Source organism: Salmo salar, chromosome ssa16 (assembly GCF_905237065.1).
Source record: "Salmo salar chromosome ssa16, Ssal_v3.1, whole genome shotgun sequence".
Classification (NCBI taxonomy): Eukaryota; Metazoa; Chordata; class Actinopteri; order Salmoniformes; family Salmonidae; genus Salmo; species Salmo salar.
The window spans coordinates 73,687,767-73,700,257 of NC_059457.1; the positions used below are offsets into that span (position 1 = coordinate 73,687,767).

The following is a 12,491-nucleotide window of genomic DNA, read 5'->3' on the forward strand; positions in this document are numbered from 1 at the left end:
TTCATTGTAAAGTAAAGAACCCTAACCCTGGCCCTCATTGTAAAATTAAGAACCCTAACCCTAACCCTAGCCTTCATTGTTAAATAAAGAACCCTAACCCTAGCCTTCATTGTAAAGTAAAGAACCCTAACCCTAGCCTTCATTGTAAAGTAAAGAACCCTAACCCTAGCCTTCATTGTAAAGTAAAGAACCCTAACCCTAGCCTTCATTGTAAAGTAAAGAACCCTAACCCTAGCCTTCATTGTAAAATTAAGAACCCTAACACTAACCTTCATTGTAAAATAAAGAACCCTAACACTAACCTTCATTGTAAAATAAAGAACCCTAACACTAACCTTCATTGTAAAATAAAGAACCCTAACCCTAACCTTCATTGTAAAATAAAGAACCCTAACACTAACCTTCATTGTAAAATAAAGAACCCTAACCCTAACTCATTGTAAAATAAAGAACCCTAACCTTCATCAGAGCAGGGTTATCCCGATCAGGACCCCTTGGTTTCTCTTCAGGCACCAGGTTAGACACCGCTCTGAGTTACACAACACTGTGTGTGTGTGTGTGTGTGTGTGTGTGTGTGTGTGTGTGTGTGTGTGTGTGTGTGTGTGTGTGTGTGTGTGTGTGTGTGTATGCAAGCATGTACTTCATATGTGTCTAAACATGGGCGCTCTTGGCGTGGTTAGTGGAGGGTGGAACAGGGTTGCCAGGCCCCTGTCCTTTGGAGTAGTAGAACCTGTCATGGTGATTGTAGTGTTGGGACGGTTCAGTAGAACAGCAGGTGATCATGGCCCCTCCCAGGAGACAGAAGGCCGTGCCCACCCAGCCAGCATACAGGCTGAACCCAAACGACATGAGTCCCTGGTCCTGGTGGGCTCCTATAGGAAACCATACTGTCGACACCCCCCCACACAGAGCTATACAGGAAGGGGAGAGAGAGAGATTTAGATTAATGCCCACATTTAATACATATAAAAGGTCCTATTTTTTTCGTCCTTTTTAACTCTGCTTTGTTTGGAAAGGGCTTGTAAGTAAGCATTTCACGGTAAAGTCTACACCTGTTGTATTTGGTGCATGTGACAAATAAAATTAGATTTTGATTTGATTATAAACACACATGTATACTGAACAAAAATATAAACGCAACATGCAACGATTTTACTCAGTTACAGTTCATATAAGGAAATCAGGCCTTAATCTATGCATTTCACATGACTGGGCAGGGGCGCAGCCATGGGTGGGCCTGGGAGGGCATAGGCCCACCCACTTGGGAGCCAGGGGCAGCCAATCAAAATGAGTTTTTCCACACAAAAGGGCTTTATTAAAGACAGAAATACTCCTCAGTTTTATCAGCTGTCTGGGAGGCTGGTCTCAGACGATCCCGCAGGTGACGAAGACGGATGTGGAGGCCGGTTGGATGTACTGCCAAATTTTATAAAACGACGTTGGAGGCGGATTATATGGTAGAGAAATGAACATTCAATTCTCTGTCAACAGGGGTGGACATTCCTGCAGTCAGCATGCCAATTGCACGCTCCCTCACAACTTGAGACATCTGTGGCATTGTTATGTGTGACAAAACGGCACAAGGTGCACCTCTGTAATGATCATGCTGTTTAATCAGATTCTTGACATGCCACACCTGTCAGCTGGATGGATTATCTTGGCAAAGGAGAAATGCTCACTAACAGGCATGTAAACAGATTTGTGTACAAAATATTAGAGAAATAAGCTTTTTTTTATATTTCTGGGATCTTTTATTTCAGCTCATGAAACATGAGACCAACACTTTACATGTTGTGTTTATATTTTTGTACAGTATACAGTAGAATTTATAGGTAAATATAGTACTTATAGTAGTATATACGACATTGTACACGCACACACACACACACACACACACACGATGGACATCATGTGGAACAGGGTGTTGGAAAACTGGACAGTGAAAAGCAGATCAAACACATTTTATATTGTGTCAAACAACAAATGGGAAAATATTTTCCAGCTGGAGGGAACAGGGTGCGGACGAGGTGGGTGGGGAGGAATGGTGGTCTGGGGGATGTGTGTCTGTGGGAGTTAGGGGAGGGAGGAAGGGGAGAGACGGATGGCTGAGAGGGGTGAAAGGGAGGGAGGATGGGGGGGTTAAGGGTCAAGGTTAGACCTGGGGCTGGGGTTGTTATAAGTATGACCATATGTTGTAATGTGTGTGCAAACATCTGTCTCTGTGCTCAAGTGTCTGTCTGTCTGTACGTGTGTGTGTGCGTGTGTGCGTGCGTGTGTGTCCAGACTTACCCACTAGCAGTATGAGAACTCCCCCAAGTAGGGATCGTTTGTTCTTGGCTGACTGAGGCTCGTCCCCCAGAGAGATGCAAGGCGTGGCTGTTAGGACCATCCCCACTGCAGGCAGCCCCAGGAGGGATCCAGTTATCATCAAAGCCCTCGACGTCTGGATGTATGCTGTACACAGACACACAGAGACAGAGAGATAAACGGTATGGCCTGAAATGTGCCGTAGTAATCTTGGTTGATTCCAATAGGAAAGATATCCAGGCCTTGAGTTTGAGAGTTGTAGACTATCGGTTTAGGCTTGGGACAAACAACACCCTTTAGCTGTGAAATATTCCCGATATATCATAACCTCATGGTCGGAGTACACAGCCACATAGACGCAGCAGTCTGCACAGCCCTGTTATTTCTTATTTATTAACCTCAATATAGTAGTATCATCTATCTATAGTAGAGTAGAGTATAGCGGTGTATAGTAGAGTGCAGTATAATATAGTATATTATAGTATAGTATAATATACTATAGTATAGTGGAGAATATTAGAGTATAGCATAGTGTGGTATAGTATAGAGGAGTATAGTAGAGTGTAGTAATATTTAGTGGAGTATGGTATAATAGAGTATAGTATATTGCGGTATATTAGAGTATAATGTAGCATAGTGTAGTATTGTAGAGTGTAGTATTTTATAGCATAGTATGGTGGAGTACAGTATAGTGGAGTATAGTAGAGCATAATAGATTGTAGTACAATATAGTATAATATATTATAGTATAGTATAGCGGAGTATAGCGGAGTATAGTATAATATACTATAGTATAATATAGTAATGTTCTATTACCTTTAATATAGTATTATTATGTATTACTGTATAGTATATTATAGTAGAGTATAGTATAGTATTATACAGTAGAGTAATGTTCTATTACCCGGTAGGTCCAATATCTGTGTCAATGATATACAGTGATAGAGGGCGGTTGATATGACACATTCAGCCCACAGCCCCTTGGCTCCTAACTCGTCCATCTTCTTGCAGGTGTTCATGCCGTATTTACACGTCACTACCCAGTCGTTGGTGGCCGTGGCGATAAGGATCCCGACCCAGCCGATACAACTCATCACAAAACCGCTGAGCTGGAGACAGCTGTTCGCCATGGCAATGAGAGAGGTAGGGTAGTCCTAGGGTAGAATAGTCTTCAAAAACTGTTTATAAAAACGTAAAATGGTCCAGGCAGTCAGAGTGACTCAAGACGGTGAATAGGACAGTCCACAGCCCAACTAGTCCAAAAACAACTGATGGTACTCTAAAGATACGTTGAAGCTTGTGTGAAAGTAGACTCGCTTGCCAGACTCACAACGCCTGTGGGACTATTGTGAAAGGAATTGTTATGATTTCAAAATAGTCCTGTGTTGTACAAACGCTGGTGAAAACTGTAAAACAGAAGAAAATGATAGCCAAATGCTGTGTGAAGTTAGAGTGAGTTTTCGATTAGAATATTCCTCAAGAAGTAATCCCAGAATTGTGTGTTGTCTCTCCTGGGTCTGTTGTGTAGTCCTGTCTGCTTGGAGAATCTCCTCTTCTAAAGAATAGCTTCGGCACTTTTCCATTTGTTTTATAGTAGAGAAAGGTCTGAAAAAAAACTACCTGGAAACTTCTAACCAATCGGAGGGATGGAGAGAAATATAAAAATTCTCTCTCGCTCTCTCTCTCTCTCTCTCTCTCTCTCTCTCTCTCTCTCTCTCTCTCTCTCTCTCTCTCTCTCAAAATGATTTGTAAAGTGTTACTGCCCTCCCCTGGACATTGAAAATCCTGTCAGTTCCAGGTGTGTCCACCAGGGGGCGACCTAGTACTGCCTCTGGAACTTCAGGCAGGAGGGTACAACTTATTGGTCCCCATGTTCAGCTACCTTTATAGGCTCCTGCTCAGTAGTCTGAAGGGACTACTCATTCATTTAATGGAGTAGTCATCCCACAGGGGAGTTAGGGAGACAGAGACAGGAAGAGGGAGAAGAAGGGGAGAGAGAGGCAGGAAGGAGAGAGAGGAAGAGGGAGAACGATGATGTAGTAGGAGCAAGGCATCATGGGAATGGGAATATTATGGTAATGAAGATGATCAGAATGCCAGGATGACAGTGAAGGATGATGGGTTTCAGCTCTCCTGGTGTGTGTGTGTGCGTGTGTGTGCGTGCGTGTGCGTGTGTGCGCGTGTGCGTGCGCGTGCGTGTGTGTGTGGCCTTTAAATCAGAGAGTGGAGGAGAAGGAGCGTAACGAAGTGACTCTTAGTCTTTCACTATGACAGCTCTGTCACTAGAGCAGAGTGGCTGTCATCAGGAGGAGGGCTGCTTTGTAGCAACACAGTCATTATGAAATGAAACATTACTGAAACTTAGGTATGAAGGACAAGTAAGACATCCGGTAAATACTGTGAGTATTGAAATGTGCTGTTCATTATAACTTGGCCAATGGTATGTGTCTGTATTTTGCCTATTTACATATTCACCTTTTAAGGCTTGGAATCTACAGGTGTGGGTGTCGTTAGAGTTGTGGCTTATCAGAATAGGAGCCTCGTAAAGTTTTACTAAAACATTTGAGTCACCTTGATCTCGATGACATTAGGTTTACTATGAATTAAATGACCAGGTTTTTCCCTTCACAATTGGACTGTTTCTTGAACTGTTACCTTTCAAGGACAGAAGCCAGAGGAGGCTGGTAAGACTGTGGATTATAGTTGTATTTAAGATTAAGATATTAACAGCTATTTCAATCATATGGGGTTAAATCATTCCACAATGTAGCTAACACATGTTATTCAAAACTAGAGCAACCATCCTAGAGATGATATTATCATTATGCAGCATGTAGGTCTATATAGGAAGTGACCATCCTAGAGATGATATTATCATTATGCAGCATGTAGGTCTATATAGGAAGTAACCATCCTAGAGATGATATTATTATTATGCAGCATGTAGGTCTATATAGGAAGTAACCATCCTAGAGATGATATTATTATTATGCAGCATGTAGGTCTATATAGGAAGTAACCATCCTAGAGATGATATTATCATTATGCAGCATGTAGGTCTATATAGGAAGTAACCATCCTAGAGATGATATTATTATTATGCAGCATGTAGGTCTATATAGGAAGTGACCATCCTAGAGATGATATTATTATTATGCAGCATGTAGGTCTATATAGGAAGTAACCATCCTAGAGATGATATTATCATTATGCAGCATGTAGGTCTATATAGGAAGTAACCATCCTAGAGATGATATTATCATTATGCAGCATGTTCAATAGGAAGTAACCATCCTAGAGATGATATTATCATTATGCAGCATGTAGGTCTATATAGGAAGTAACCATCCTAGAGATGATATTATCATTATGCAGCATGTAGGTATTAGGAAGTAACCATCCTAGAGATGAATTATTATTATGCAGCATGTAGGTCTATATAGGAAGTAACCATCCTAGAGATGATATTATCATTATGCAGCATGTAGGTCTATATAGGAAGTAACCATCCTAGAGATTATATTATTATTATGCAGCATGTAGGTCTATATAGGAAGTAACCATCCTAGAGATGATATTATTATTATGCAGCATGTAGGAAGTAACCATCCTAGAGATGATATTATCATTATGCAGCATGTAGGTCTATATAGGAAGTGACCATCCTAGAGATGATATTATTATTATGCAGCATGTAGGTCTATATAGGAAGTGACCATCCTAGAGATGATATTATCATTATGCAGCATGTAGGAAGTAACCATCCTAGAGATGATGTTATTATTATGCAGCATGTAGGTCTATATAGGAAGTAACCATCCTAGAGATGATATTATTATTATGCAGCATGTAGGTCTATATAGGAAGTAACCATCCTAGAGATGATATTATCATTATGCAGCATGTAGGAAGTAACCATCCTAGAGATGATATTATCATTATGCAGCATGTAGGTCTATATAGGAAGTGACCATCCTAGAGATGATATTATCATTATGCAGCATGTAGGAAGTAACCATCCTAGAGATGATATTATCATTATGCAGCATGAGGATAGGAAGTAACCATCCTAGAGATGATATTATCATTATGCAGCATGTGGTATTAGGAAGTAACCATCCTAGAGATGATATTATTATTATGCAGCATGTAGGTCTATATAGGAAGTAACCATCCTAGAGATGATATTATTATTATGCAGCATGTAGGTCTATATAGGAAGTAACCATCCTAGAGATGATATTATTATTATGCAGCATGTAGGTCTATATAGGAAGTAACCATCCTAGAGATGATATTATTATTATGCAGCATGTAGGTCTATATAGGAAGTAACCATCCTAGAGATGATATTATTATTATGCAGCATGTAGGAAGTAACCATCCTAGAGATGATATTATTATTATGCAGCATGTAGGAAGTAACCATCCTAGAGATGATATTATTATTATGCAGCATGTAGGTCTATATAGGAAGTAACCATCCTAGAGATGATATTATTATTATGCAGCATGTGGTATATAGGAAGTAACCATCCTAGAGATTATATTATTATTATGCAGCATGTAGGTCTATATAGGAAGTGACCATCCTAGAGATGATATTATTATTATGCAGCATGTAGGTCTATATAGGAAGTAACCATCCTAGAGATGATATTATCATTATGCAGCATGTAGGTCTATATAGGAAGTAACCATCCTAGAGATGATATTATTATTATGCAGCATGTAGGTCTATATAGGAAGTAACCATCCTAGAGATTATATTATTATTATGCAGCATGTAGGTCTATATAGGAAGTAACCATCCTAGAGATGATATTATTATTATGCAGCATGTAGGTCTATATAGGAAGTAACCATCCTAGAGATGATATTATTATTATGCAGCATGTAGGTCTATATAGGAAGTAACCATCCTAGAGATGATATTATCATTATGCAGCATGTAGGTCTATATAGGAAGTAACCATCCTAGAGATGATATTATTATTATGCAGCATGTAGGTCTATATAGGAAGTAACCATCCTAGAGATGATATTATCATTATGCAGCATGTAGGTCTATATAGGAAGTAACCATCCTAGAGATGATATTATCATTATGCAGCATGGTAGGAAGTAACCATCCTAGAGATGATATTATTATTATGCAGCATGTAGGTCTATATAGGAAGTAACCATCCTAGAGATGATATTATCATTATGCAGCATGTAGGAAGTAACCATCCTAGAGATTATATTATCATTATGCAGCATGTAGGTCTATATAGGAAGTAACCATCCTAGAGATGATATTATTATTATGCAACATGTAGGTCTATATAGGAAGTAACCATCCTAGAGATGATATTATTATTATGCAGCATGTAGGAAGTAACCATCCTAGAGATGATATTATCATTATGCAGCATGTAGGTCTATATAGGAAGTGACCATCCTAGAGATGATATTATTATTATGCAGCATGTAGGTCTATATAGGAAGTGACCATCCTAGAGATGATATTATCATTATGCAGCATGTAGGTCTATATAGGAAGTAACCATCCTAGAGATGATATTATCATTATGCAGCATGTAGGTCTATATAGGAAGTAACCATCCTAGAGATGATATTATTATTATTATGCAGCATGTAGGTCTATATAGGAAGTGACCATCCTAGAGATGATATTATTATTATGCAGCATGTAGGTCTATATAGGAAGTAACCATCCTAGAGATGATATTATCATTATGCAGCATGTAGGTCTATATAGGAAGTAACCATCCTAGAGATGATATTATCATTATGCAGCATGTAGGTCTATATAGGAAGTAACCATCCTAGAGATGATATTATTATTATGCAGCATGTAGGTCTATATAGGAAGTAACCATCCTAGAGATGATATTATTATTATGCAGCATGTAGGTCTATATAGGAAGTAACCATCCTAGAGATTATATTATTATTATGCAGCATGTAGGTCTATATAGGAAGTAACCATCCTAGAGATGATATTATTATTATGCAGCATGTAGGTCTATATAGGAAGTAACCATCCTAGAGATGATATTATTATTATGCAGCATGTAGGTCTATATAGGAAGTAACCATCCTAGAGATGATATTATCATTATGCAGCATGTAGGAAGTAACCATCCTAGAGATGATATTATCATTATGCAGCATGTAGGTCTATATAGGAAGTGACCATCCTAGAGATGATATTATCATTATGCAGCATGTAGGTCTATATAGGAAGTAACCATCCTAGAGATGATATTATCATTATGCAGCATGTAGGTCTATATAGGAAGTAACCATCCTAGAGATGATATTATTATGCAGCATGTAGGTCTATATAGGAAGTAACCATCCTAGAGATGATGTTATTATTATGCAGCATGTAGGTCTATATAGGAAGTAACCATCCTAGAGATGATATTATCATTATGCAGCATGTAGGTCTATATAGGAAGTAACCATCCTAGAGATGATATTATCATTATGCAGCATGTAGGAAGTAACCATCCTAGAGATGATATTATCATTATGCAGCATGTAGGTCTATATAGGAAGTAACCATCCTAGAGATGATATTATCATTATGCAGCATGTAGGTCTATATAGGAAGTAACCATCCTAGAGATGATATTATCATTATGCAGCATGTAGGTCTATATAGGAAGTGACCATCCTAGAGATGATATTATTATTATGCAGCATGTAGGTCTATATAGGAAGTAACCATCCTAGAGATGATATTATTATTATGCAGCATGTAGGTCTATAAAGGAAGTAACCATCCTAGAGATGATATTATCATTATGCAGCATGTAGGAAGTAACCATCCTAGAGATTATATTATTATTATGCAGCATGTAGGTCTATATAGGAAGTGACCATCCTAGAGATGATATTATCATTATGCAGCATGTAGGTCTATATAGGAAGTGACCATCCTAGAGATGATATTATTATTATGCAGCATGTAGGTCTATATAGGAAGTAACCATCCTAGAGATGATATTATCATTATGCAGCATGTAGGAAGTAACCATCCTAGAGATGATATTATCATTATGCAGCATGTAGGTCTATATAGGAAGTAACCATCCTAGAGATTATATTATCATTATGCAGCATGTAGGAAGTAACCATCCTAGAGATGATATCATTATGCAGCATGTAGGTCTATATAGGAAGTAACCATCCTAGAGATGATATTATTATTATGCAGCATGTAGGTCTATATAGGAAGTAACCATCCTAGAGATTATATTATCATTATGCAGCATGTAGGAAGTAACCATCCTAGAGATGATATCATTATGCAGCATGTAGGTCTATATAGGAAGTAACCATTCTAGAGATGATATTATCATTATGCAGCATGTAGGTCTATATAGGAAGTGACCATCCTAGAGATGATATTATCATTATGCAGCATGTAGGAAGTAACCATCCTAGAGATGATATTATCATTATGCAGCATGTAGGAAGTAACCATCCTAGAGATGATATTATCATTATGCAGCATGTAGGAAGTAACCATCCTAGAGATGATATTATCATTATGCAGCATGTAGGTCTATATAGGAAGTGACCATCCTAGAGATGATATTATCATTATGCAGCATGTAGGAAGTAACCATCCTAGAGATGATATTATCATTATGCAGCATGTAGGAAGTAACCATCCTAGAGATTATATTATCATTATGCAGCATGTAGGAAGTAACCATCCTAGAGATGATATTATCATTATGCAGCATGTAGGTCTATATAGGAAGTAACCATCCTAGAGATGATATTATCATTATGCAGCATGTAGGAAGTAACCATCCTAGAGATGATATTATCATTATGCAGCATGTAGGTCTATATAGGAAGTAACCATCCTAGAGATGATATTATTATTATGCAGCATGTAGGTCTATATAGGAAGTAACCATCCTAGAGATGATATTATCATTATGCAGCATGTAGGTCTATATAGGAAGTAACCATCCTAGAGATGATATTATTATTATGCAGCATGTAGGTCTATATAGGAAGTAACCATCCTAGAGATGATATTATCATTATGCAGCATGTAGGTCTATATAGGAAGTAACCATCCTAGAGATGATATTATCATTATGCAGCATGTAGGTCTATATAGGAAGTAACCATCCTAGAGATGATATTATCATTATGCAGCATGTAGGTCTATATAGGAAGTAACCATCCTAGAGATGATATTATTATTATGCAGCATGTAGGTCTATATAGGAAGTAACCATCCTAGAGATGATATTATTATTATGCAGCATGTAGGTCTATATAGGAAGTAACCATCCTAGAGATGATATTATTATTATGCAGCATGTAGGTCTATATAGGAAGTAACCATCCTAGAGATGATATTATTATTATGCAGCATGTAGGAAGTAACCATCCTAGAGATGATATTATTATTATGCAGCATGTAGGTCTATATAGGAAGTGACCATCCTAGAGATGATATTACCATTATGCAGCATGTAGGTCTATATAGGAAGTGACCATCCTAGAGATTATATTATCATTGTGCAGCATGTAGGAAGTAACCATCCTAGAGATTATATTATTATTATGCAGCATGTAGGTCTATATAGGAAGTAACCATCCTAGAGATGATATTATCATTATGCAGCATGTAGGTCTATATAGGAAGTAACCATCCTAGAGATGATATTATCATTATGCAGCATGTAGGTCTATATAGGAAGTAACCATCCTAGAGATGATATTATTATGCAGCATGTAGGTCTATATAGGAAGTAACCATCCTAGAGATGATATTATTATTATGCAGCATGTAGGTCTATATAGGAAGTAACCATCCTAGAGATGATATTATTATTATGCAGCATGTAGGTCTATATAGGAAGTAACCATCCTAGAGATGATATTATCATTATGCAGCATGTAGGTCTATATAGGAAGTAACCATCCTAGAGATGATATTATCATTATGCAGCATGTAGGTCTATATAGGAAGTAACCATCCTAGAGATGATATTATCATTATGCAGCATGTAGGAAGTAACCATCCTAGAGATGATATTATCATTATGCAGCATGTAGGTCTATATAGGAAGTAACCATCCTAGAGATGATATTATTATTATGCAGCATGTAGGTCTATATAGGAAGTGACCATCCTAGAGATGATATTATCATTATGCAGCATGTAGGAAGTAACCATCCTAGAGATGATATTATCATTATGCAGCATGTAGGTCTATATAGGAAGTAACCATCCTAGAGATTATATTATCATTATGCAGCATGTAGGAAGTAACCATCCTAGAGATGATATTATCATTATGCAGCATGTAGGTCTATATAGGAAGTAACCATCCTAGAGATTATATTATCATTATGCAGCATGTAGGTCTATATAGGAAGTAACCATCCTAGAGATGATATTATTATTATGCAGCATGTAGGAAGTAACCATCCTAGAGATGATATTATCATTATGCAGCATGTAGGTCTATATAGGAAGTAACCATCCTAGAGATGATATTATCATTATGCAGCATGTAGGTCTATATAGGAAGTAACCATCCTAGAGATGATATTATTATTATGCAGCATGTAGGAAGTAACCATCCTAGAGATGATATTATTATTATGCAGCATGTAGGTCTATATAGGAAGTGACCATCCTAGAGATGATATTATCATTATGCAGCATGTAGGTCTATATAGGAAGTAACCATCCTAGAGATGATATTATTATTATGCAGCATGTAGGTATATATAGGAAGTAACCATCCTAGAGATGATATTATCATTATGCAGCATGTAGGTCTATATAGGAAGTAACCATCCTAGAGATGATATTATCATTATGCAGCATGTAGGTCTATATAGGAAGTAACCATCCTAGAGATGATATTATCATTATGCAGCATGTAGGTCTATATAGGAAGTAACCATCCTAGAGATGATATTATCATTATGCAGCATGTAGGTATATATAGGAAGTAACCATCCTAGAGATGATATTATCATTATGCAGCATGTAGGTCTATATAGGAAGTAACCATCCTAGAGATGATATTATCATTATCCAGCATGTAGGTCTATATAGGAAGTAACCATCCTAGAGATTATATTATTATTATGCAGCATGTAGGTCTATATAGGAAGTAACCATC

The 12,491-nt window shown here is 37.6% G+C and overlaps 1 protein-coding gene across 1 annotated transcript; it reads right to left on the bottom strand.

Annotated features, from left to right (window-relative positions):
* Window positions 1-227: 227 nt before the first annotated feature.
* Window positions 228-3,878, bottom strand: LOC106591671 (claudin-11). The gene is made up of 3 exons (XM_014182895.2): window positions 3,212-3,878; window positions 2,290-2,454; window positions 228-911 (listed from the first exon to the last, which is right to left on the bottom strand). Exons 1-3 carry the CDS (start codon window positions 3,435-3,437, stop codon window positions 652-654), a joined length of 651 nt encoding a protein of 216 aa, XP_014038370.1. The 5' UTR covers window positions 3,438-3,878; the 3' UTR covers window positions 228-651.
* Between the last annotated feature and the right edge of the window lie 8,613 nt (window positions 3,879-12,491).